This window comes from Petaurus breviceps, unplaced genomic scaffold (assembly GCF_028583685.1).
Source record: "Petaurus breviceps papuanus isolate PSGF00001 unplaced genomic scaffold, PetGlider_PUasm1.0 90865, whole genome shotgun sequence".
Classification (NCBI taxonomy): Eukaryota; Metazoa; Chordata; class Mammalia; order Diprotodontia; family Petauridae; genus Petaurus; species Petaurus breviceps.
Genome location: NW_027187367.1, coordinates 6,949,484 through 6,976,981, shown reverse-complemented (window position 1 = coordinate 6,976,981; position 27,498 = coordinate 6,949,484). Strand labels below are relative to the sequence as shown.

The following is a 27,498-nucleotide window of genomic DNA, read 5'->3' as shown; positions in this document are numbered from 1 at the left end:
GTGTGTGTGTGTGTGTGTGTGTGTGTGTGTGTGTGTGTGTGTGTGTGTGTGCAGGGGCAGGATAAGGGGGAGAGAAGCAAGGGAGAAAGAGAAAAGAACATCTGAGGAAGAATCTGGAAATGGAACTCGGCAAAATGCAAAGCCTAGAAAATACCTCCTTCTCTGCCCCCCCCCCCAATTCTCTACCCCACTCTCAAGCACATCCCCTTGATATCTATTTGATGTAGTAGGAAGAACCAGAACTTGAAGTCAGGAGACCTGGATTCAAATCCCAACCCTGACCCTAACAAGCTGTGTAACCTCGGCCATGCATCTCATCCCCAAACTTCAGTTTCTGGATAAACAATCCTTTCACTACCTACTTGCCAGGTGATCACATTATAAAAGTCTTTAAAATGCTATGGAGGGGCAGCTAGGTGACACAGTGAATAGAGCACCAGTCCTGGAGTCAGGAGGACCTGAGTTCAAATGCTCAGACACTTGACACATTTACTAGCTATGTGACTCTGGGCAAGTCACTTAACCCCAATTGCTCTGCCTTCCCCCTCAAAAAAAATGCTATCGAAAGGTAGGTTGTACTACCAGCCTTGTGGGCAGTTTCTCTGAAGCTTGAGTCATCCCAGCTACTGAACATCAAGGTCATGGCCCTAATCCATGTGCCCTGTAGTGCTCTGGGATCATCCTAACCCTGGCAGCTGTTAGAACCTCCTCTCCAAAAGCTTTGGAGTACTGTCCTGGCTCTACCCCTAATTCACTTAACAAGCATTTATTAAGCTCCTACTATGTGCTAAGCACAGAGACACAGATAGAAACAAAGTAGATCCTGTCCTCAAGAAGCAGGGGAGAAAACATGCACACATATAAGCAGGTAGAAAAATACAAAGTAAATATAAACTAATTTGGAGGAGGGGAGCAGAACTCAAAATTGAGAAGATCAGGAAAGGTCTCCTTTGTTTACAAGGTGGAACTTGCTCTGGGTCTCAATTTCATATAAAACTAGATAATGATGGGGTTATCCTACAGTCTCAAAGGTTCCTCCCAACTTCAACAGTCTGTGCTCTATGACCTCACCACTGGCCACAGGGCTAGCCAGACACCAATGGCCAACAGCCAGGGGATAGCAAAGCAGAGCCGGTCTCTGTGGGTCAGCCCTCGGCCCTTGGCCCTCAGGGAGGGAAGGAGGAGTAAAACTCTGGAGGAGCTAAATTGGCATGTGCATAACAGTATTTAGACATCATCCATTTACTGTCCATCTGCCTGACTGTCCAACCATGCCCTTCCTCAGGCCTCAGGCCTGTGGGATGGGCCCTGTGGTGGGGGTAAAGGATTCCTGGGAATAAATGGGATGTCCCTAAACTAGGACCAGCCAATAAATCCAGGGATTCCTCCTGGCATTTATCACCCCCTTCTCTGTTCCACTCCTAATTTAGAGCAGAGCTCCCCTGAGCAGTCAGAACCAGGAGACAGGTGGGCACAGGCTGGCAAGGGTGCCAGATACCCAGTTTCCCCCCACGGAGGGAACAATGACTCCTCTTTGTGCCAAGCAGACAATTCCCCTGACTCCAAATAAGGGTTGAAGGGGAGGCCAGAGACGCTTCTGCCTGCCCTACCAAGCCACCTCTGCTTGGCACTGCCTCTAGCCTTGGTTGGCAGCCCCACCCCAAGCAGGACTAGAAGCTGTAGAGACCAGAAGAGGGAGGGAGGGCACTTTTTCTCAAGGGCTAGTTAGGCCCTAGGTTGGAGGTCAACTCCCTCCCCTCCACCACCATCTCAAAGCACAGAAGGAAGGGCTAATGCCAAGGTGATGGCAGAACCTGGCACTGTTCAGAGTTGGAATGGGGGCATATAGGCCCCTGGTATGGATGTACAGGAAGCAGGGAGCTGGAGAGTCCTTAGTCTGGCCTCAGATCTGGATGGTGCCACTCCCTAGCTTTGGGGAAATGGGGAGGAGGGGGGAGGGAAGAGTGGGGGAGTCAATGCAGCATTTGTTCAGCAAAGTAGTGTTTTTGTTGTTGGAAATTGGCCTCAAACTCTCTCAACTCCAGCCCCCAGGCAAATCTTCTGCCACACCCGCCTTCCTGACTTATCCCCAGCAGAAACACAGAGAGAAAAAGACACACACACACATACACACACGTCCCTTTGCTGAAGCAAACACACCCAAATTGGACATAAACATACATACCTAGCCCCATGCATAGACCCTTTCTGCAACATAGTCCCCCTCCAGAAAGACAAACACCTCCTCCTTTTCTTCCTTTTTCTTTCTTTCTTTCTTTCTTTCTTTCTTTCTTTCTTTCTTTCTTTCTTTCTTTCTTTCTTTCTTCCTTTCTTTCTTTCTTTCTTTTTCTTTCTTTCTTTCTTTCTTTCTTTCTTCTTTCTTTCTTCTTTCTTTCTTCTTTCTTTCTTCCTTTCTTTCTCTCTTTCTTTCTTTCTTTGTTCCTTTCTTTCTTTCTCTTTCTTTCTTTCTTCCTCCTTCTCCTCTCTCCCCACTTGTTCATTTGTGTTCTGTCACTTTCTCCTGTTCCCCTTCTCTCTTTCAGTTTCTCTCCGTCTCTTACCCATTCTCTTTCTCTGCACTCTTACTCATTCTCTTTGTTTTTCTTGGTCATTTTGTGTCTGTCTTTCTGTACCACCCACCTCACCCATCTCCTCTCTATGTGTCTCTCTCCTACCCCATTTCTTTGTCTTTCTCTCTGGGTCTCTGTCTTTGTCTCTGTCTGTGTATGTGTGTCACACACACTCACACACCCACACCCACCCACACACACACCCACACACACACACACACACACACCCCTCTCAAAATTCCTATATTCCACCCTCTGAGCAGGGCCCAGAAAGGAAAACCCTAGAAGGAATCCCAAATTCCCAAGAGGACTCCTCCCTATAGGGAGGAAGGGCCTTCTCATGATCCTGCCAGAACTCTAGGGAAGGAAATCCTAAGGCATTTTGTTGGAGTTCTGTTTGCAAGTCCTTGCTAGCACTATCTAACCTAAATCCCTCTAGCTCTAAATGAAACCTATAGCCTTGGATCTGCCAACTATCTAGGGGTTCAATCCATAGCAAGAATAGGTCCTGGAAAGGTATCCTTATGTCTCTTCTGTTCTTGTACCTTTGGGGTCCATCATGGGAGAAAGGTCAATTGGATCTGCAAACACAGTAAAGTCTGAACACAAATTCCCTTTAATTTTGAGCCTAACAGGGAGTTTTTCTAGGCTGAGTTATTTAGACCTACCAGTCAGGACATGAGGGGCCTTGGGCCACTCACCTCTCTGGGTGCTTCTCACCAAAGGCTCTGTCTAGACAATAATTCTCAACAGAATAAAGTCCCCAGGGAAGATGCCCAAGTCATAAGGTCTATACACCTAAGTGTTCCTTCCCTCACCCCATAACTCCATGGCAGTGGGCAGAACATCAAGGAGAGCAGTTGGATCCTCTTAGAAAACCTAGGCACAGGGACCAAACCATCAGGTGTGGGGTAATGAAAAGGATGACCTCCATTTTTCTTTCCTGCTGACCCTTTGACTCCTAGGCCATTTGGCAGCAGAATCCAAGAGGCACTGTCCCCACTAACAACTTAGCTGGGGGGAAAATGGCTGGGAATGGGAACAGGATTTCCTTAAAATCTGCATGTCTCCCAGAATTCCTTGGGAGAACAATTCTAGGCTAATCCCTCCCTGAGCAGTCAGTGTGGGCAGGAATATCACAGTGGCAAGCAAGACTGGCGTGTTCCTGCCTGCACCCCTACCCCACCCCACATGGCCTCACCCATCACGCCACAGATCTGTCTGTCTGTCTCTCTGTTCCATGCCCAGTCACAGAAAAGAATAATGAGCATGACACCTTGAATGTGTAAAACATTTTCAGACACATGATCTTCTTTGCATGTCACAACATCCCAGTGAGGTGAGCAGGGCAGGGCTTCACAAGTGGAGAACTGAGGCCTCTATCATGGAGGGGAAATGACTTGCCTGAGGCCATACTCTAAATCAGAAATTCCCCAATAGTAGATTAGGACCCCGGAGGTGGGGGAGGGAGCCGGAGGTAGGGGAGGGAGCCGGGAGTGGCTATGGAATTGTTTCAAGGGATCAAATGAGATAATATGTGTAAAAGTGCTCTGAAAACCTTTAAGTCCAGATAGATGTAGCTATTAGAGAGACCCTGAGACCAAGACAGAAATAGAAACAGAAAGACAGAAACAGAGATAGACAGTGAGACAGATAATCTCTTATTATATGCTAGGCACTAGAGATAGAAATATAAACAAGTTAGATAGTTCCTACCCTCAAAGAGCTTACATTCTAACAGGGTAGCCAATACCTAGAGAGAAGCTTTGGAGGGGGCAGTGAGGCCCAGAGGGATAAGGTTCCATCTCAGGGGACAAGGCTACAGGTAAACAAGTAGAAGGGGAGTTGGGAGAGGGAAAAGAGTTATTAGTGAAGTAAGCATAGCTTGGCCCTACTTTATTAAGTTCTGACCCAGAGACTCCTCAGGCAGGAGAGCAGGCTTTTTGATTGTTAGTATTAAGGCAGGGCTGGGGAACCATGTGGCCTTGGGGTCCCGTGTAACCTTCTAGATCTAGACCTAGATCCTCCAAGCCACAGGTTCCCTACCTCTTAATAATTAAGGGATCCATATGCAGTCATATATTTTCTCAATTAAAGGATACTTATAGTACAACCACAATCCTGGGCATCCTGACGGAGGGGAAAGGTCTTTGAAATTTTTTGATGTTAAAAAGCAGTCTTTGTACCAGGAAAGATTGAGAGACACTCCTCCATAGAGTGGCCAGGGTTCCTGATTTTCAAGCCTGGCTGATTTGCTACACTCCCTGCCACCCCCACTGTCTGCTCTCCCAGATTACAGAGAGCCCTTGCCCACCCTTGCTGTTGTGGTTGTACAGTCATTTTCAGTTGTGTCCAATTCTTCGTGACCCCATGTGAGGCAAAGATACTGTCATGGTTTGCTATTTCCTTCTCAAGCTCACTTCACTGATGAGGAAACTGAGGCAAAAAGGGTTACCGTGTTTCCCTGATAATAAGACCTATCCCGAAAATAAGCCCTCCCCTTACTGTGTAAGATTCCTCTAAAATAAGCCCTCCCCAAAAAATAAGCCCTATTGAGATTGCTACTGTAGTGAAAGTCATCCCCTGCGCTACACGCTACATTACGGTACCCTCTGTATGCACCATCTCCCCCCCCACCCCGTGAAACGCACGCCGCGCTCCCAAGCTGCATCCAATCAGAGCTGCAGCAGTGAGCGCGTCATCCTGTTCTTCCCCAGTGATTTGCTTATTGAATAAAGGTACATTTTTTTGTTCACATTTACCTGTTTATTAAAATTGCTGTCAATGTTCATTAAAATAAGCCCTCCCCTGAAAATAAGCCCTCTGGTGTTTTTCTGTCCAAAAAAAAATAATAAGACAGTGTCTTATTATCGGGGAAACACGGTAAGTGGCTTGCCCAGGGTCACACAGGTAGGAAGTACCTGAGGTCAGATTTGAACTCATGAAGATTTGTTCCTGATTCAGAGTAATGAAAGGTTCATGAAGAGTCCTAATCAGGAACCCAGTCTGGGCCAGTGGAAGAATGTGCCAACCCCACCCCCACCCAGACATGGGAAGGAAGCTCTAGTGATAAGCTTCTTTGATTATATGATGGCAAGCAGAAACGAGACAGATGCCCCACAGAGCCCCCACCGCACCCTAGCCTGCCCCTTCCCCCTACTGCTCATCCTCCCGCTTGCTGTTCAGAGCAGGCTGGTTAAAAGGCTTACCTCGGAACTTCTTTGGTGGGTTTTCCAGATCACCAGCAGCTGGTTCCACCACACACCGGTCATCCACCAGCCTGTAAAACAGAGGAACCCCATCAACAACAAATTCAACCCACCTACCGTTTTACTGAGTGCCTCCAGCTGCACATGCATGGCACTGTGGGGGGCTCAGTACTGGGTAAGATCACAGGATCACAGGTTGAGAGTTGGAAGGGGTGTCAGGTCATGTGATCTGACCCCTTCATTTACAGATGAAGAAACTGAAGCCCAGAGACTTGCCCACGGTCACAAAGGTAGTGACAGAGGCAGTCTGACAGATCCAGAGTTCTCTGACTCCAAAACCACTAGTTTCTACTGTACTATACTACTTTTTTTCCCTTTTTTTGTTACTTTTTGAATTCTAGTGGTCGCTTTCCCTCCCTACCTTCTCCGAGCCATGCATCAGAGAAGGCCAACATTGTGTGTGTGTGTGTGTGTATGTGTGTGCGTGTAACCATACAATACATACTTCCACATATCAGTTCTTTCTCTGGAAATGGCTAAAATTTTCCTTCCTACATCCTTTGTAGTTGATTTGAATATTCATATGACTCAGTATAGCTTAGTCATTCACAGCTACTCTCTGAACACTGCTGTTACTGTCTACAACTTTCTCTTAGTTCTGCTCCTTTTACTCTGCATTATTTCATGCAAGTCTTTCTATGTTTTTCTAAAATCAACCCGCTCATGATTTCTTACAGCACATAGTGTTCCACCACAATTATATGCCACAACTTATTCAGCCATACCAACTGATGAGCACCTTCTCAATTTCCAACGAAGCTACTTCTTTTTTCTTTTTTTTTGGGGGGGGGGGGGGGGAAGGTAGGGCAATTGGGGTTAAGTGATTTGCCCAAGGTCAAACAGCTAGCTAAGTGTCAAGTATCTGAGGGCACATTTGTACTCAGGTCTTCCTGACTTCAGGGTTGGTGCTATATTCACTGCGACACCTAACTGCTTCTAAGCTACTTCTTAAGATGTCTTCAAATTCCTTCTGGCTTGCAGTGGGCTAGAGAGATCAGGAAAGGAGGCACCCTTATTACAGACAGATTTAGACTGAGGACATATGTCTGAGTCCTGGCTATGACATTGAGTGTGCAACCCTGGGCAATGCATTTACTCTTTGTAAGCCTCATTTCTTCATCTATAGAATGAAGGTCAACTTAAAATGGCCTTTAAGGCCCCTTCCAGCTCAAAATCGACGGCCCTATGTCAGCAAAGAGAAAGCAGCCTTCCCCCCCATTTCTTGTCTCACCATAGACTACCTCCCAACCCTTAGTGTAGCTGTAGTATTATATGAGAGGTACCAGAAAATTCCCACCAACATATGCAGACACAAACACAGAAGGATGCCTGAAAGTCTCTCCATTAGGGTTTCATCAATTCCAGTTAAGCTCAGCTTTCTCCAGATTATTCTTTTAAAATGTAAATATCCTAGGGGAAGAGTCACTTACTTCTTAATACCTTAGGAGAAGTTCCCAAACTTATTTGGCCTACCACCCCCTTCTCAAAAAAAAAAAAAATGTGCAACACCCCCCTGGAAATGTACTTTCTTTAAATCTTTCATGTTTTTTTTTTTAATTTGTGTCATTTCAAACTACTACCACTACCCCCTCCCACTTCCACACTGTCACCCGGGATCAATCCAGCACCCCCCAGGGGGCAGTATCACCCACTTTGGGAACCTATGCATTGCGTTTATCAGATCGTTTTCCTCCCAGAGAGAAGGAGTTACTATAGCAGGAAACAATTAAAATCAGAATTAGGGTTCAGGGCAGAGGTAGGGGAGGGGGACAGTGCTAAGTGAAAACAAAATGGAGGAAATCCAGTTTTCCTTGAGGGACTTCACAGCAGTGAATTACCCCCTCTAACATCCAGATTGGCATTCATGCCCTGAACCCTGTGCCTTCATGGGCTTCCTGAACAGCTCCTAACACTGAAAAGGGTAAGATTCCTCAATCCATGAGGAGGACAGAGAAAACACTCAAAAAGAAAGGGCGCCAGCACACACCAGACCTATGCAGATGGATTATACATAAATAAAATACACAGATAAATGCATGTTTGCCCCTAGGGTGGGCATGGTAGGAAGCCCTCAGGAAGAGGGACTACTGCTGTTTGGGGGGTTGGGGTAATGGCTACCTACGGATGATGTGTTTGTTCTGTGAATGTAGCTATTCTGGGGACAGAGTGAGGAGCGGCCCAGGACCAAGATCTGTCTGAGTGTTTTCCTGTCCTTCTGTTCATCCAGTTGCCTGGTTGTCTCACAACCCTCAAGAGACAAATCGAATCTTCTTCCTCTTTGGACCTCCCTCCCTCAATCTGTAGAATAAAGAGACTGGACTGAATGATTCCTAAAGTCTCTTCCAGCTCTGACATTATATGGTCTTATAACTATAAATAAGAACACTTACTAAAAGTACTATGGTACTCTTGGCCTTCTGGGCCAAGAGGATCTGGGTTCAAATCATGCCTCTGTCACTTACTACCAGTATAACGTTGGATAAGTCACTTAAACTCTCTGGGTCTTTAATAAAAGGATTTATTCTGTAAAACTTGGATTCGATCAAAAGGCTGCATCCAAGGACCTAGAAGACCACATGTGGCTTCAAGGCTACAGGTTCCCCACCCCTGCCCTAGATGGTCTCTAAGGCTCTTTCCAGCTTCTGAATCTAAGATGTGACAGGGGGATATATCCCCAAGAGCCTAGCAAAATTATTATTGAAAATAATAAGCACTTAATAAATACTTTTTTTCATTCATTTATTGAACAATATCCCTCCTCCCAAGGTTCCTCTACCCTGGGACCCCATGGACCTGCCTTCTCTACTTCTCTTTTTCTTCTTCCATTCTCTTTCTTCCCCAATAAAAATGTATACATCTTCATTTTCAGGGGTATGGGACTGTCAACAGAAGGTATCATGCAGGGGATGGGGCTTAATTTTTCCAGACCTTAAAAGATGGGTAGGATTTAGAAGGGCAGAAGCAGAGGAGGGAAGTCTATTAGCCCACAGTCATCCACTTTCCAGCTCACATTCACATTGTTCATTGAACAGATAGGAAAGGAGTGGGAAGAATCTTGGCTGCTACTGCCCTCTCTCCATATCTCCAAGTAGTACCTGAAGCCCTAGAAGAGCCCCTGGTCCCTCAAGTTGACACCAAGGAGACCTCATCAGTCTAGAAATCTAGAATCGGATTGCTCTGCTAAGCCTCCCCACAATGTCACTGTCCAAGTAAAATTTAGATGGCTCAGAGTCTCTCAGCTAGGATTGTAGCCTTGGAAATTTAGAACTGAAAAGCATTTAGAGTCTAAAATGAGGTGACCCAAAGAGGTGATGTGCCCAAGGTGACAGAGAATGAATAAAAGGGTAGAAGAAATGATAGACAATGAGATAAAGGTGTCCCCTCTTTGTCTTTTGAGTATATCCTGTGTGCTGGGATGTGTAAGGGAATTCAGACTCAGGGCTGCCCTTCTCTCAGAATTCCCCCAAAATCCCTGCCTTCAGGGAGTTCCCAGGCTAATCCAAGAGACAGGAGAACCCACCGGCTCCCGACTCTGAGCCACTCTGTCTGAGTGAAAAGGGCTTACAAACTTTAAAACACAACATGCAAAAGAAGAGGAAATGAATTCAGGAGAATGATAAAGAATGGCCAAGAAGGGAGGGATCACTGGAGTTAGAGTTGGGAGGGATTTTAAAGACCATTTAATCCAGGGGTTTTTAACCTAGGATTCATGAACTTCACACACTCACACACACACACACATATTGCATTTCAATATGGATTCCTTTGTAATCTTCTGTATTTAATTTTATGCCTTTATGTAGGTTTCAGGGTAGCAGCTAGTTGGTACAGTAGATGGGCCTGGAGTCAGGAAGACTCCTCTTCCTCAGTTCAAATCTGGCCTCAGACACTTACTAGCTGTGTGACCCTGGGCAAGTCACTTAGCCCTGTTTGCCTCAGTTTCCTCATCTGTAAAATGAGCTGGAGAAGGAGATAGCAAACCACACCAGTATCTTTGCCAGGAAACCCCAAGTGGGGCCACAAAGAGTTGGACACAACTGAAAATAAGTGAACATCCACAGGCTTCACTAGACTGTGGGAGGGGTACATGACACACATAAAAAGTTAAGAACTCCTGATCTAATCTAATCTTCCCAATTTATGAGGATGAGGAAATTAAGGCCCAGAGAGAACAATAACCACAGGCTTCACTAGACTGTGGGAGGAGTCCATGACACACATGAAAAGTTAAGAACTACTGATCTAATCTAATCTTCCCAGTTTATGAGGATGAGGAAATTAAGGCCCAGAGAGAGCCCATGACTTGCCCAAATTCACAGAGCTGGTTGCTAAAAGAGACAGGATTCAAACCAACATCCTCTGAGTTCAAATCTTCCCATGGTGAACAATAAGTGAGAGAAACTAGGCAGCTGCCAGTGAGGGACAAGGGATCAGTTTTTTCTATTTACAGAGGAATGAATTATAAGGAAAGGAACTGATGAGATATAAGGTGAAAGGAAAGGGGAACAGAAGAGGGCAGGAGGTCCAACAGATGCCTGAAGACCAAGCTGTATTTGGACTTAAAAATGTAATCCACAGTAGCGGTGAGCAAGGTCAGCAGACTAACAGCCATCTTCATGTTATGATTTAAGGAGCCTCCCTGAAAATGCCCCTTTCCTAAAAATATTCTCATACCCAGCCAGCCACAGCACCTGGAATTCCTACATATTCACTCCTTTCTCTGGGCCACAGCCCAACATTTACCATCAGGGAGGAGTAACCCATTAAGCCATTATCAGTCACTAAAAGATTAGCAGGAATTATTTTATCAGGTCAGTCTATTACCTAGCACAGAGTGAGGCCCAGAGGGGATGGGACACAAGACAGGTAAATCTAGAAGAGGGAGGAGAAATCAGATCCTAACAAGTTGAGGGACAAAATAAGAATGTCTTGGGATCCCTGGGATGCCCAAGGGGTGAGAGATCAGAATAGAAGTCCCAGAAATTGTCCCTTTTTCTCCCCACCCAAGGTCTGGGTAGCAGTGGTCATGAAATGCTCCCAAGAAATTCTCCCAACTTCCACCACCACTGCATGCCCTTGAGCCCCTTATCAACAAACTTTCTCTGTCCTCCCATGCCTGCATACTAATAATGAGAAACATCACACTTTTTGAAGGTGGGGAGTAGCACAGGAAGGACCCTTCACTAGGATTTCCTCCGCCAAGTGAAACTAAGTTCAATAGCCTCTTAGCTGCTGCTATGATGCTGTTGCTGCTGCTTCTGCTACTGGAATGGCTTGTCATTTTCTTCTCCAGCTCATTTTACAGATGAGGAAACTAAGGCAAATGGGGTTAAGTGACTTGCCCAGGGACACACAGGTATGATAGTACTGCTGCTGCTATTGCTGCTGCTTCTGCTTCTACCATCACCCAGGGAGGAGAGCAAAGACAGCCCTGGCCTGCCCAGCTGCCAACTTCTGAAGCCCTCCTAGTTCCAGGACAGATGCAGGGTTCCCGAGAGGCCCTGGAAGCAGACGGCAAGTGAAGAAAAAGGAACAAGTTGTTTCTCAAGCCCCTTTCCTTTTGAGTGCCACCATGATACACCCCTCTCCCCTCCTACAGAGATGTTTATCAGACTCTCAGCAAAGCCCTCTTGGCTGATGGAGAAATCATTCCCAATACAAGTCTCCTTGGGGGGAATGTGATATGGTGGAAAAAACACTGCCTCTGGATTCAGAGAACTTAGTCTCAAACCCCACCTTTATCACTTACTACCTGTGTTACTTTTGAGCAAATGACATCGCTCTAGGGCTCAGTTTCTCCAACTGTAAAATGGAACAGTTGGATCTGATGACTTTTGAGGTCTGTTCTGACTATAATCCTTCAATGCCTCAAATATCTCATTGATGAATTAACCAATTAAAGAAACATTTGTTTAACATCTACTATGTACTGAGTACTATTCCAGACACTAGAGAAAAAACTTTCCCTCTGTCATCCTGGTGTAATGCACACAGTGCAGTGGAAAGCATACTGGCTCTGAAGACAGAAGGGTTTTTTTAAGTCACGTCTGACTCTTTGTGAACCTATTTTGGAGTTTTCTTGGCAAAGATAGTAGAGTGGCTTGCCATTTCCTTCTCCAGCTCATTTGACAGATGAAGAGACTGAGGCAAACAGGGTTCAGTGACTTGCTGAGGGTCACACAACTAGTAGGTGTCCGAGGCCAAATCTGAGACTTCCAGACTCGAGGAGCAGCATTCTATATACTGCACCACTACTCTACCTGCAGTTAGAGGACCTGGGTTCAAATTCAGTCTCTGACAGCTTAGCCTCCCTGGGTCTCAATTTCCTCTACTGTAAAATGAGGGAGTTGGACAAGATAACCTAAGGACTTTTCCAATATGGGCCCTCTAAATTTCAAAACACATCCATAATTAATTAGAATACAAAATGATATATAACAAGTATCTCAGAGAGGCCAAGACAAAGTGCTCTTACTAACGAAAGAAACTTAGGGAAGGCTCCTTGTTCAGAGGTGGCATCTGAATTGGCTTTTAAAAGATAGCTAAGTATTCAACAAATGAAGAGGGTTAACAATCACAGCCCCATCTAAAGTCATTATAGGACTTTGGGAGACTAATGGGAGTTGTTTCTACTCCCTTCCCCTAAGCAATTTCAGCACTCCTTCTAAATTCTGAATTTATGTCTTTGGTAGGAATTCACTCCAGCCATCACCTTTGGGAAAGAGAGGAAAAGCATCTGTGTTTATTAAACTAACACAGGACACAGGTGTCTATAAGTATCCACACACCTGGCACTGTAATCAGAACTTTATTCATACAGGCCACCCCCTGAAAAAAATTCAGCATCTGCTCATGTAACTTCATCAGAGTTTAAGGCAACACCATGGCGGACTCAGGCTCTGGCTTAACTTAGGGGAAGGGACAGATGCATCATCAAGAAAGAAGGTACCACAGCAGAGTCAACATTTGAATGCAGGCCCTCTGATTCCAAATCCAGGGCTTTCCCCACAATACCACATTATGCATAGATCTCCCTATTCCTCCTATTTTTTGTCCACTTGGGTTTATACAATTATTCTTGACAAGGTACCCCAATCTAACTCTCCATCTCTCATAACTCTGTTGGACAAATCCTCTGCTCCAGCCAGCCTGGTCTCTTTTCTGTCCAATCTATAGACAAGGTTCATTTTCACTTCTTCACCTTTACTCCTGCTCTTCTCCCTCAAATGCTCTTCCCTCTTCTCTAAATTCTATCCATTACCCAAAATCCAGCTTTAAGCCCTTTCTCCTCTGAGACTTTCTCTTTCTTCATTGACTACTCTAGCCCACAATGATCTTTCTCTTATCTACCATGGTGTTGAACCATAGCATCAGAGGACAAGCTGGACAGCACCTTGAAGATTGACTAATTCAACTCACCCACTTTATAGGTAAAGACACAGATCCAGAGAGGTTAATTTTGCCCAATATGACTCAGGTAACAGAAAAGCCAGGTCTTGAAAACAGGTCTTCTGTCTCCAGACCCACTGTTATTTTACTTACATTTGCTTCAGGGATTCTTTATCACTTTCAAAATCTTCAGCCTGATATTCAAGGCCTTGAAATCACCCACCTGGTCCAGCCTTACCTTCCACTACATCCCCAACAGAATCTACATTTCACAGAACTAGACTACGTATGGTGCCCTAGATCATGCCTGAATTCTCTTACCTCTCACAGTCTCAATATGCCCTGAATGTTCTACCTCTATCATGGGCTCCTGAAATCAAAACCTAGCTCAGATGCTACCTCTTCCATGAAGCCTTTCCTGATCCCCTTTTCCCTCAATATAAAAATTATCTTTTGCTCCTCAGACCTTAGAAAGCATGTGACTTGCATGTGATGTACACACTTGTATTCTATGCTATGTTACAGTTATTTGTGTCCTACTAGACTGTAAGATCCCAGAGGGCAAGGTGTGTTTCTCAGCTGATCTTTTTTTAGCTCCCTGTATGTCTATCAGAATACTCTGAATTCAGTAAGCTCTTAATAAATGTTTGATGAATTGGCAGACAGGAAGATAAAAGAAGAAGGAGAGAACAAGTATTTATTAAGCCCCTATTATATGCCAGGCAATATGCTAAGCCCCTTTCAAATATTATCTCATTTGATCCTTGCAACAACTCTGGGAGATAGGTGGTATTATTAAACCCATTTACAGTTCAGGAAACTGAGGCAGACAGATGTTAAGTGACTTGTCCAAGGTCACATAGCTAGCAAATGTCTGTGCTTAGATTTGAACTAGGGTCATCTTGATTCTAGATCCAGCCTTCTATCCATTGCACTACCTAGCTATCTCTAGAGAGGGGTTGAAGATGTTGCCAGAGATAAAATAAGATGGGGTTGAACAGCAAAAGTTGTTCCTGCCTTACTTTGTCATGTGGAAGGGTCCTATACCACAACCCCAAGACCTTAATTCAGGAGAAAAAAAAAAAGAAGGTAGCATTTATATTCCCAAATCCTTGAATGGTTCCCAATAATCACCATCTCAAGGAAGTTAGACCTGCTTTGCCCAATATGGACTTTGAGATTTAGCCTAAGAAAGGCAATGAAGAGGCAGGGTAGGGCACTGGGGAGATTAGATAAGGAAAAAAAGATTCCCAAGAGAGGATATACTCTGGGGGCTGAATGCTGAAAATCATCACTGGGAATTCCCATAAGGGGTAGCACTGGGGGCTCCATTGTTACCTTCCTCATCTCTGTCAGAAACAGACTAGAGCTTCAGGAGGAAGGATTGATCCAGGCTAGACACAATGAAGAGCAAGCATTCTTGGCCGCAGGAGATGTCAGGACAATATCAAAGAAAGAAGAAAAGGACCCATAGGTGCATAAAGATTTATAACATCGTTTTTAATAGTGGCAAAAAACTAGAAACTAAGGGAGTGTCCATCATCTGGGAAATGATTGAGCCAAATATGGTGTATGAATGCAACAGAATATTATTGTGCTGAAAAAAAATGTTTTTTAAACTAAGAGACTACTTCTAAGAAACCTGTAAAGACCTGAATGAATTAATGCAGGGTGAAGTAAATAGAACCAAGAGAACAATTTATATAATAATATTATAGAGAAAAGCAACTTCGAAAGACTTAAGAACTCTGTCCAACCACAATTCCACATGATTTTTTTTTTAAAGCAATCGGGGTTAAGTAACTTGCTCAAGGTTACACAGCCAGGTGTTTCTGGGTGGGTGCTAAGTGTCTGAGCCCGGATTCAATCCCAGGTTATCCTGACTCTGGGGCCAGTGCTCTTACTCACTGTGCTACCTGGCAGCCCCAATTCCACATGATTGATGATGAAACAAACTATCTACTTCTTAACAAGAAGATGGACTTAGGGGTGCAAAATGTGATTTTTTTTTCACATAGTCAATGAGGGAATTTGTTTTGTTTAGCTGTGAATATCTGTTATAAGTAATCTTTTTCTTTTCTTTTTTTCCAATAGGAAGAACACGTGAAGGGGAGAAAATAAATTTTTGTTAATTGAAAAAATAAAACTAAAAATTTAAAAATATAGAAGGAGGCTGTGAGATTCCTATTTTTGGAGTTCTTAGGCTAAGGACCCCCAACCATTCACTGAGGAGGTCTAGTGACAGAGGTAGAAAATATGGGGAAGAAGCAAGAAAGAAAGAAAGGCCCTATATAACAAAACACTCAAAGCTCCACATTTTGTGGTAGCAAAGAACTGGAAACTTAAGTGGATAAATGGCTAAACAAATTTTGGTACCTCTAATGGAATATTACAGTGCCAGGAAAAACAATGAAAACAAAGAATTCAGAGAAACACAGGAAGACTTGTGTGAGCAGATTAGTATGGAGTGAAGAACATGGAAAACAGGCATTGAGGTAGCTAGATGAACCAGTGGATAGTTTGCTGGACTTGGACTCAGAAAGCCCTAAAACTGAATGCTGCCTCCCATGATCTGTGACACTGGGCTAATTACATATGCTCTCTGGGTCTCAGCTTTCATCTGTAAGATGAGGGGGAAGAGGGAAGACTTAATGGCCTCTAAAGTCCCTTCTGGCTCTAAACCACATATTTATGATCACAGGTAGATATTCAATCTATGATCTTATAACATGCAAACTGACTACAATAATGTAAACCAAAAGAACACACAGAAAGATAAGCTAAGCATTGCATAATTGTAATGAGCAATCTTAGTCTGGGAGAAGAGATTAGGTAATGAACCTCCGTCCTCTCCTCAGAGAGGTGGGGGTGGGGGACTATGGATGCAGAATGATGTACACATTTTCAGATGTGATGGCTATGTCAATTTCTTTGTCTTCATTTTTCAAAAGAAAGGACCTCTGAGAAGGGTGCAGTATATATTAAAATCAATGGGACACATAAAAATCATTAATAAAATTTTAATTTAAGGAAAGGAAAAAAATTGGGGGAGGAGATAAAAAGACAAGAACTATAAAATTCCCCCAGTCTTGAAACCAGAACTTAGTGGAAGTCCTCAAAAGCAGCTTAGGTTCCCCCTCTAGGGGGGGAAAAGCCAGTCTGTACTGGGGGGGATGGTTAGAGTCAAACAGTCATTCCTGAGGTCTTCTGAACGATACTAGAGGCAGCTGAAATTAAACATTTGGCTTAGCAAAGATCAGGCTTAGACTGGTTAATATTAAGAATAAAACCTCAATGGAAGCAAACCTAGAAACAATCTACTGTAAGCCCCTGTTTTTACAGATGAAGAACTAAGGCACAAGAAAAGGAAATGACTGGCCCCAATGGCACAAATCAAGTAAACAGCAAAGCTGATACTAGAACATCCTACTTTCAAATAAAGGCTCCACGACAGGCAAGGGAGAATGTTCGAGGAGATTGTCTTGGACACAGAAAGGGACTGTAAATGAGGATAGGCCTTCTGGGTTTGGCAGCCTGGGGATTGTAGCATAGAAGGGTATCAGCAAAATCAAGGCCCATAAGCACCTGGTGGGGGGGGGCAGTGTGGATCTTTAGGGAGGCCAAGATTTTATAAACATTAAGACTCAATATAAATGAAAGTCATTATTATCACATAAGTATTAGTACTAATATGATCCTCAACCAAGGATGCTCAAACAGGATTGGAGGAGCAGTAGGAAAAGGGGTAGGTGTACCCTTTTATTTCCTTTCATTTTTTTTTATTTTTAATTTATGGGATAAAACAAGCATTTCCATAATATAGTATAATTTTAAAAATGATTGCATAGGAAATTACAAATCTATTACGTACAATTCACTATTCCTTTAAATATATAATAAAATTATCATGTAAATTTCTTCCCTCCCATCCCAGCCCTAGAGATGGTAGAGCAGATACCCTTTTAAAGCTGTGCCAGCTCAAATGATTGTGATTCCACTGGTCACACTATAAGCTCCAGATAAGATTTCCATGCCCTTCAGGAAATCCCTCTTTTCCTTCAAGGTCCCAGATCAGGTCCCACCTCCTCTATGAAACTTTTCCTGACACAAGTGACCTCTTCCAGGCCTTTCTATGAACTTCTTCTTTGCACTTAACATATACAGCCTTGTATCAAAGTTACCTGTGTACATATGACTCTTCCTCCAATTAGGTTGTAAGCTCCTTCTGAGGTGGCTAGGTGGCCTTGAATTCAGGAAGACCTGAGTTCAAATTCAGCCTCAGATACTTACTAGTTTGACCCTGTTCAAGTCACTTAACTCCTGATTGCTTCAGTTTCCTCAACTGTAAAATGAAGATAATAATAGTAACTACCTCCCAGGGTTGTTGTGAAGATCAAATGAAGTAACAGTTCCTAGTATACAGTAGGTGCTTAATAAATACTTGTTCTCTTCCTAGAGAACAGGATTATTGTTTTTTCTGTTTTCCCTAAACCTAACCCCAACTTCAATCTCCCTCAGTTTGAATCACAATTTGAATCACAAAGTCCTACCACTACTCTTAACCCTACCTTAACCTTAACAACAACTCTGACCTTGACTTTACCCATAAGCCTTTCACTCTTTCTAGTTCTTCCATGACCCTAGGATGGGGAACTACCTGCTGTTCCCATGTTATAAATATGAAACTCAAGACCCTAAGAAGAAGGAAACATAGCCAGAGACTTGCATCAGTGCAGCCTTGACTATCCCCCTCACCAAGGCTTGGACTCCTCCTGTATGATTCCATTTGCCCATCTTATACATAGACACAGGGTCCTGAGACTGTCTTTGCCTTTTCCCTGGTACTGTGAATTTTCTTTCATGATTGGCCCTTTCTGCTTTCTCATTGCAGGCTCTGAATCCCATTCCACAGAGGAGAGAAAGATGGAAAGGGGGAGAGATGGAGAATGGATGAATGGATAGAGAAAGGAATTTGCTAATCAAATAAGCAGGTGCGGGAGTCAGAGGCAGACAACTGCTGTGCTGACACGGGCCATTGGTTTGTATTTGTTTGCCCCAGGTGACTGCCTCCTCTACACCTCCCTCACATTAATCTTCTTAAAACACTACTTTCATCACAGCTCAGCCCCAGCACAAAAATCCTCTGGTGACTCTCTGCTGCCCAATACGGCAGGACTATACCCTTCTGCCTGGCTTTCAGTGCCTGTCCACCATCTGTCATAACCCCACCTGGAGATCCATTACTCCCCAAGACCCACTCCATAGAGGAGGCAGCAGCACAGAGTTTGGAATCAGAGAATCTTGGGTCCACAGCCATGCCACTGCCTACATGGGTGACCTTACCCTCAGCATGATATGTATTGTATCCACTCAGGGCCTGGTCTGCCTTATGGACCAGGATATGCTCATGCCTGCCTAATCTGTGATATCCCTCCCAAAAAAATCCTGCCTGGGAAGTCTTTCCCTTCCTTCTGTCCTTCCAAATCCCATGATTCCAAGGTCCACCTAGAGCTCCATCTTCTCCATGAAGCCTTTCCTAATTATTCCAACTCTTAATTGTCTCCCTACAGCCCTTACCTATAGTCTGAACTACATAACCCAGTCTGATCTAAGAACACTGGTCTTGTAGTAATAAATCAGATGAGTCATGGCTTCTACACTTATTCTTTGTGTGACCACAGACTCAGCCTCTCTGAACATCATCTGCAGAATGGGAATAAGAAGACTTATACTACCTTTTTTATAGGGTGTTTGTGAGGAAAATCCTTAAAGCCCTATGTTGTGGTGGTAGTGGTAGGGGTGGGGGTTATTCAGTCGTAGCCAGGTCTCTGTGACCCCATTTGGAGTTTTCTTGGCAGAGATACTGTAGTGTTTTGCATTTTCTTTCTCCAGCTCATTTTACAGATGAGGAAACTGAGGCAAACAGGGTAAAGTAACTTTGCCTAAGGTCACACAGTTAGGATGTGTCTGAGGTCAGATTTGAATTCAGGAAGGGGAGACTTCCTGACCCCAGGCCTGGTGCTCTATGCACTGCTGCCCATAAAAGCCCTTTGTAGGTGAGTTATTAATTAGACAATTGTCTCTAATTGTTTCCAAGTATTAGTCTTGTCTTCCCAACAAGCCTAGCATAGTGTTGGGCACAGTAGAGACTCAATCCTTGATGAATTGAATATGAAAATCACCCCCCAAGTCAGTCATAAAACATTATCTAAGAAACCCTAGGGGTCTGGTCTAGGAAGAAGGACTCTTGGAATTCCTTATTCCAGACAAAGGAAAAGGGGGGCCCAAAGTTGAACCAACCATAAGTTTGGTCTGCAAACCTAGGCATTGCCTATTATAACCCACAGGCAGGTAAACCTATCAAATCAGTTTTGCTGAACGCAGCTGGACCCAGTACAAGGTTTAGGGATCCAGACTAAAACACGTAAGAGAAGAACCAGCCCTGGGGGCCAAGGGACAGAGGGCAGCCACCATAGGGTTTCTTCTTCCTGATCTCTCCCAATGGCTCTTCCACCCCTGCCCCATCCCTATTCATTCTTTCTCAACCAGACAGTTAACCCTCAGTGGGCTGCAGTCAGTCCAGAGGCCTGGATTTCCTCTAATTTTCCTTAATACCCCAATAAAGCATCCCTGCTTCTTCATACAGAATGGGGATACCCCTGCCCCTAATTTATACATGAAAGGAAATCCACAGACAGTTGTTGAGGCTGTGGGAAGGAGTAAGGAGCCCTCCATCCCTTCCTCTGGTCAAAGGGTCATAGATTGAGAACTGGAAGGGGCCATTCAGGTCATTTAGCCCATTATTAGCCCTTGTTTTACTACCGAGAGAATCAAAGTCCTGACGTTCAATGATTTACCCACGATCACATGGACAGAAAGCAGAAGAGACAAGATTTGAACTCAGGTCTTCTGGCCTCAAATCTAGCGCCCTTTCTGCCATACTATTGCTGCCTCTTATCTGTGGTGAGGAGAATGTCAAACAGCAAATGTGTTAGAAAGGAAGTCTTAGGGACTTATTCGGTAAAATAAAACAAAAATTAAAAAACAATAACAACAGCAATAATAATAACAATGAGTTGATGTTTATATGTAGCATTTTGAGGAGATTTCCCCAAAGTCCTCAGCTGACCTAACCCAGCCCCACACTCACTCTAGGAGTTTCCTGGCTGTCTGGCTGTAGGGGAAGTAGGGATGGGAATGGAGGGGAGGGGAGGTGTGGAGAAAGAGGAAAAAGAGGAGGAGCTGGGCCAGAGACAACCAAGATTGCCTCCCCTCATTTACTCTCCTCTCCAAGAGCACTGCCCACCCTAGGGGCTTCCACAGAGCTGCCAGGTTGCCCCAACCCTACAGGGTCCCCAGTATCTGGGGTGGGGGTAGGGGGTCACAAGAAGCTTATGGATTGGCTGAACTAACTCAGGTCCAGGGATCATAAACAGGCAATCATTAATATACTGGTCCCTCATTTGTAAACATTTATTTCCATGCTAGCTAGCAGCAAGACATATAGAAAACTGTCTCTAAAGAATTAAAAATTAGTCTCACACTAAGGGCAATGAGAGGTGCCTGGTAGGTGTGGACATATAATCAACATGGAACTCCAAGGAAGAACAGAACTGGCAACTGGCTGGACCTGGAAAGACCTCCTGTGGCTCTCCTATCTACTCAGTTCCCCAGTCATGTTGATTGTACCTTGATAGGACCTCTGGCATCTTCCCTCCTCTCTGTTCCTGCTCCCACCACCCTAGTACTGACCCCTGTGGCCACCAACAGACTCCTCACTCTTGCCCCCCTTCCAACCCATTTTTCATACTGCTGCCAAAATCATCTTCCTGATTCACATATCTTCGTAGACTGTCAGAGCCACTGCCAAGGGATCTGAGACCCAAGGAGAGGAGAGGATTTGCCCATAGTCACAAAGTTAAGAAACAACCACAAATTAAGTAGATTGAAATATCAATGGGAGCAAAGATAGGACTTCATCTGGAGATCCCTAGGAGAAAAGGAATAGAGCCTGAATCTTATCAATCCTTCAAGGTCCATCACCTCCAAGAAATCTTCCTTGGCTACCCCCACCCCATGATCTCTCACTCATCTGAGCTCCTATACTCAGCACTTAATGTATATTTACCAGCATCACCCAGTTGTGTGTGTGTGTATGTGTGTGTGTGTGTGTGTGTGTGCAAGAACATCTTAGTTTTTGTCTTCGTATACCCAGCACTTTAGCACCCTGCCACCCACAAAATCTGCTGATTCATTGGTCTCTCTAATTACTGGACCAAAACAGAAACGATTGTGTTTTCCTTTCTTGATTATACCTCAATAACAACATTTGAGTTTGTCTCACGTGGCCTCCGTCACAGTTCAAGACTTCAAAACACCTCACTTCCTAAGATCATAGGATCACAGAGTAGAGCTGAAAAGGGCCTTACAAGCCATCACGAAGACTTCCTTTTACAGAGGAGACAATGAGGCTAGAAAAGTTACAATGACTTACCAAAGTGTATGCAGCTACCCTGTTAAGTGTCTGAGTCAGAATTCAAACTCAGGTCTTCCTGACTCTAGATCCGCTGTGATATTATAACCACCTATCTTTCTTTTAAAAGGCCTCTGTTTACAGTTTTTGCCTCTCCTCCCCACCCCCCAATCCTTTCTCCATATGCCTACCAAAATAATTTTCCTAAGGCACAGGTTTGCTGGTATCTTCCCCTACTGAAAAACCTATTGCCCCCCGTTAAATAAAAGCCTATTAGCCTACCATTTAGAGTCCTCTACAATGAGGCCCAACCTTCCTTTCTAGATTTCCTTCCCATGATTTTCCTTCCCATCTTGGAATCCTAATTTGTCTTCAAGACGAAGCACACTTGCCACCACATGTGAGAAATATTTCCTGATCCTCCTAATTGCTAAATGTTCTCTCCTCCTCAAATTCCCTTGCATTTACTTATCAATCTATATGTCATCTTCCCCGACAGAATATAAGCATCCTGAGGGCAGGAATTGCTTTTTCATTTTTGTTATTCAATCCCCAGCTTGTATCACAGCGACTTACACACAGTAAGCATTTAATAAATGTGGAGTTACCTAACACATTTTTGCACTCCCTACAGTGAATGTCTATCTAGGTTGTTCCTCAGAGGTAAGATATACTCTGTCTCTGAATTCCTCCGTGAGGACTTTCTGGTCTGGTAAAAACTAGCAGAACTTGCCCTTTGCTGGCCTAAGTATTTGAGAAGCTAGGATCTCTACCACACCATAAGGAGGCATTCTTGTAGACCTTTAGCAAGTATTAGGTACTCAATGGTATACTAAGAGTTAAGTCTGTATAGGGGCAGCTAGGTGTCCAGCCCCTGGAGGTCCAGAGGTCGGTTCCAGCCTCAGACACTTAACACCCACACAAAAAAAACTAGCTGTGTAACCTTGGGAAAGTTACTTAACCCCAATCGCTCTCCAAAAGGCAAAAAAAAAAAAAAGAGTTAACTGTGGGAATAGTCTTATTTCCTTAAGGTTGCAGGGAATCAACACTGGAGATACAAAAAGAGGCAAAAGACAGTCCCCACTTACAATCTAGTCATTACAATGAGGCTGCTCCAGCCTCCTCCTACATACATTCTCCTACATAGAAAGGGTCTTTCCTTGGGCCCTTTCTCTCTGCTCGCCTCCATCCATTCAATTCCAATGGCAGAATCCAGCCAGTTTGCCTCTTTTTCAGTCACTGAATGTGGCCAAGCCCTTCTGGAAGCACCTCCCCTCATCGCCACCATGATCTCTGCCCCAGCATCCCCTTCCTTTACCCAGTCCTACATATGCAGTTCAATAGCTGCAGGACCAGCCTAGACCAGACTGTGGAAATCTGAGCCCCTGAGTCAGGAGCCAAAAGGAAGAGATTTCTGGCTCTCCTCTCTTTCTCCACAGTCTGGTTGAGACAGGTGAGGGCTGGTTTTCTGGAAGGGCCCCCTCCAAATCTGCTCCCTAAGACCATCAAACAGAGTGATTTCCCCTCAGCATAAGGAGGCACTGGAATGGACCAGTGTCATGCCCAAAGGGTCAAAAAACACCAGGAGATGAGGAGGAAGGAGGGATAGAAAGCTTGAGGAACAGCAGAAGGGAGCTAAAGCCCAACTTACAAAGGAAGCCCCTATCTAGGACCCAGAAATAATAGTTCATAGATTTAGAGGGATGGTCATCTATTTCAAGCCCCTTCATTTTACAGGTGAATCATCTTGTCCAACCCCAGCACATTTTACAGGTGAGGAAAATGAAGCCCAGAGAGGTTGAGTGATTGCCTTTTGTTACACAGTGAGTGACAGAGCCAAGATTTAAACCCAAGTCCTCTGACTTCAAATCTAGTGTTATTTCTATTGTACTGGGCTACTTCCCTCCAAACACAGCCAGGCAGTTCACCCATGCAGGCTCCCTCTGCCTTTCCTCCATGGAATCAGGGACAAGGCCCCACTCCTCTGGGCTTTAAGACCTCCAGGGTTAGAACAAGGACCTCTCCCTCCACTCCCAGGGGTCAGAATTCCTTCTCACACTTAGCCACCATGGGCAGCCTTCTCTGATTGCTTCAACCCTTCGTCTGCTGTTCCTACCAAGATCAGGATTTTGTTTTCTAGCCTACCGAGGGGGCTGGGGGGGGGCCAGGAGGGGCTAATAGGACTTCTCTGGGTAAGGAGGGTACCTGTCAAAGATTGTACATTAACGCAGGATAGGATAGGGAGGGGAGGGGGGGGGGGAGGGGGGGGTGAGGGGTGGGGGTGGTAGGAGGTGCTTTGGCCCCACCCAGCTTCTAGTAGGCAGGCTTACCTCCCCTGAAGCTCCCTACTACCCAGCAGCAGGATCCTGTTCCTCCTGGTCCACCCCCTCCCATGACTCCCCATTCTCCCCTCTCCTCCCCTCCCTGCCTGTCACTGAGTTAATGTACAATCTTTGACAGGTACTCTAATTAACCAGAGAAGTCTAATTGTCCCCTTCTGGTTGGGGAGGGGGGTGAGGTGAGGAAGTGGGAGGAAAACAAGGCCCGAAAGAGAAGAAAGAGCACTGGAGGTTTCCAGGGCCTATTTAGAGACTTCTGATCAACCCACTGTGCTACCCCTGACCTCAAGTACAATGGAAAAAGTACCCAGACTTGGAGTCAGCAGCTTACTCCCCTGGGCTCTCATCTGTAAAAGGAGATCAGACTCAGTGAGCTCTAAGGTGCCTGCTGGCTGTAAATATATGATCCTTCTTTAGCTGAAATGCTCAATTACCGGGTACTCTGGCACAATGCTAGGCACAAAGTAATAAAGATGACAGGTCCTTCCAAACTGTCTCCTATCTCTACCTAGAGGTACAGCATAATTAACTTCTCTCTCTCTCTCTTTGTATCTCTGCCTCTCTCTGTCTCTCTGTGTCTCTGTATGCCTTTCTCTCTCTGTCTCTCTGTGTGTCTCTGTCTCTGTCTCAGTCCCCCTCCCCCCTCCTCTCACTCTCTTTACCCACCCTTCCCTGGTATCTTTCTGTCACTGTGTCTCTCTTCTCTCTGTCTTTCTGTCTATTTCATCTTGCCTTGTACAGTATATATGATTTCCAATCCTCTTCCTCATGAGGCTAAATGGCATAGGGCAGAGCTTCTTAACCTAGAGTCTACAGAGAGGTTTCAGGGGGTCAGTGACCTTGGATAGGGAAAAAGGTCCATCTTTATTTCAACATAACTGGTTTCCTTTGTATTCCTATTTTATTTTTTTAGGCAATCAAATTTAAGCAACTTGCCCTGGGTCACACAGCTAGTATCTGAGGCCATATTTGAATTCAGGTCTTCCTGACTCCAGGACCAGGGTTCTATCCACTGTGCCATCTAGTTGTCCAATCCTAATATATTTAAAAGCAACATTCTGAGAAAGGTTTCACCAGACTGTCAAAGGAGCCCACAGAACAGAAAAGATTAAGAACCCTTAGTCTAGTATGAAAAACGCTGGTCTTAAGAGTCAGAAGCCCTACCCTGGAGTCTACCCCTACCCTCAGATGCTACATGACCTTGGGTAAATCAGTTTTCTGAGCTCAGTTTCCTCATCTATAAAATAGGGATAAAAATACTTGTACTATTTACCTCATAGAGCTGTTGGAGAAAAAGCCTCTTGTAAACTCTTATAACAATGTTGTAGGGGCAGCTAGGTGGCATAGTGAATAGAGCACCAGCCCTGGAGTCAGGAGGACCTGAGTTCAAATCCAGCCTCAGATACTTAACACAAAAACTAGCCATGTGACCTTGGGCAAGTCACTTAATCCCAACTGGCCTCCAAAAAGCAAACAAACAATGTTGTAAAGACGACAACTTTGAAAGACAAGAACTTTGATGAATTCAATAATCAAACACAATTGAGAGAGGACCAATGATGAAGCATGCTACTCACCTCCTGGCAGACAGATGGATTCATGACACAGAATAAGATACACATTTTTGGACATACTAATGAGAATTTTTTTTTGCTTTACTATCCATATTTATTATAAGATTTTGGTTTTTCTTTTTTTCCAATCAAGGGAAGTGAGAAAAAAAGAAGATAAGTACCTAGTAGTTGAAAAAAAATTTTTTTAAATAAACTGTTATATTACTGTGAGCTCTTATCATCAATAAATACTTAATGAGCATCTAATAGGAATGCTGTACTAGGATAGGCCCAGGGCCCAGCAGTCATATGAGATATGACTGTGAAGCTAGGGAAACAATCTCTCTAGCATCAGATTTTGAATTAGAAAAGACCTTGGAGACCATCTAGTCCAGTGGTGTTAAACTCAAATAGAAACAGTGGCCACTAAATCATACATAAGCATCCCTTTGGGCTACATATATTGACTTGGAAAACTACATACTAATATTATCGATGTTTTATTGTATTTTAGTAATTTTGTTAAATATTTCCGAATTACATTTTAATCTGGTTTCAGGCATAAGTGGGGAATAAAGTGGGCTACATTCAGCCCAGGACCTCATGTCTGAAACATCTAATCTGGTCTAACCCCCTCATTTTACAAATGTAGAAATGAGGGACTTATGATGTTTAATGACTTGTCCAAGATCATACAAATGATAGTTGGGATTTGAACCTATGCCCTCTGATTCGAAATCCTGCATTTTTTTCCACTATCTCCCCTCCACCCATCCCTTCCTGAAGCAACTGGTCCTAGATTCGGCCACAGAGCCCTGAATACACCCTCTTTCACTTGCTTTTGTGCTCTAGGTTTCAGTGGGCTGTCAGATGGTCCCCTGCTCTCTCCAGATCAACATTTATCCGGGGGCCTCAGATGTTTCACTGGATTTAAAAGATTCCTCAGAAAGGAACTTTCCAAAGAGGAGGAGTGGGGGAGGAAAGCTTGTTTGTTAACTTAACAGGGCCTAGCACTTAACTTTCAATTAATAAGTGTTTGTTGATTGATTGAATAATCCCCATCTTTCTCTTTTCTCTCCACTACGGGCACAGGTGGAACTACAGAGGTAAATCAGGGAGAGGGGAGGATAGGAAGTGTCTTTGCCTAACAAATAAGACAATAGGAGAGATTCCAATACCAATGAATCCAGGTAATGGGGAGGGAAGGAGGAGGTGGGGAGGGACAGGGGAAGTGGGGCCAGTGTTTATAAGAAGGGATAGGTTTCTAAATGGAAAGTGCTCCTCTCTACAGAAAATGGAGCTTGGATAAGGGAAATGGGGACTGCCAACAGGTGGAGTGGGTATGAGACTGAGTATCAGCTCACAGCACCATAGGCTCAAAGCTGGAAAGGACCTTAGAGGTCATCTAGTCCAACCACCTCATTTGACAAATGAGATAAGATAGGATTGCACAGGGATTCTGGGCAAGTGTGAATTTGTGGGTCATGCTACTGGGGGGGGGGGGGAGACACAAAGGGTAATAAGATTTAGTCCAAATTCCTTCTTATAGAAGAGAAGAAAGGAAGTTAAGTCACTTGCCTACATTTACAAGGGGGGAAAATGACAGAGCCAGCATTCAAAGCTAGCTCAGATGATGGCAAATCCAGTGGGTTTTGTCACTATTCCAAAGAGTTGTGCTCCCTCAAAAGCCTCCCAACTCTAGAGATTAAAGAATCAGGGCTTAAGGGCAGGGGGGCACAGAATAGCTGTGAAGCCACCTTATGCCTGGTCAGCAATGCCTCAGCAAAGCAAATAAAGCAAGGTCTTGCACCCCTTCTCCTTAATTCTAAGTTCTGGGTTCCAATTCTCTCTCTCTCTGTCTCTGTCTCTCTGTCTCTGTCTCTGTCTCTCTCTGTCTCTCTCTGT

The 27,498-nt window shown here is 44.4% G+C and overlaps 1 protein-coding gene across 5 annotated transcripts in view; it reads right to left on the bottom strand.

Annotated features, from left to right (window-relative positions):
* ITPR3 (inositol 1,4,5-trisphosphate receptor type 3) overlaps positions 1-27,498 on the bottom strand; it is a 126,131-nt gene that overhangs the window by 96,805 nt on the left and 1,828 nt on the right. For 2 of the 5 annotated variants that reach the window (XM_069073470.1, XM_069073471.1), the window contains exon 2: positions 5,780-5,850. In XM_069073470.1, coding sequence (XP_068929571.1) covers positions 5,780-5,850 — 71 coding nt within the window. Of the gene's footprint in view, positions 1-2,185; positions 3,502-5,779; positions 5,851-27,498 lie in introns of those variants that run through there. The other 3 variants (XM_069073472.1, XM_069073468.1, XM_069073469.1) reach the window with 3 other exon arrangements.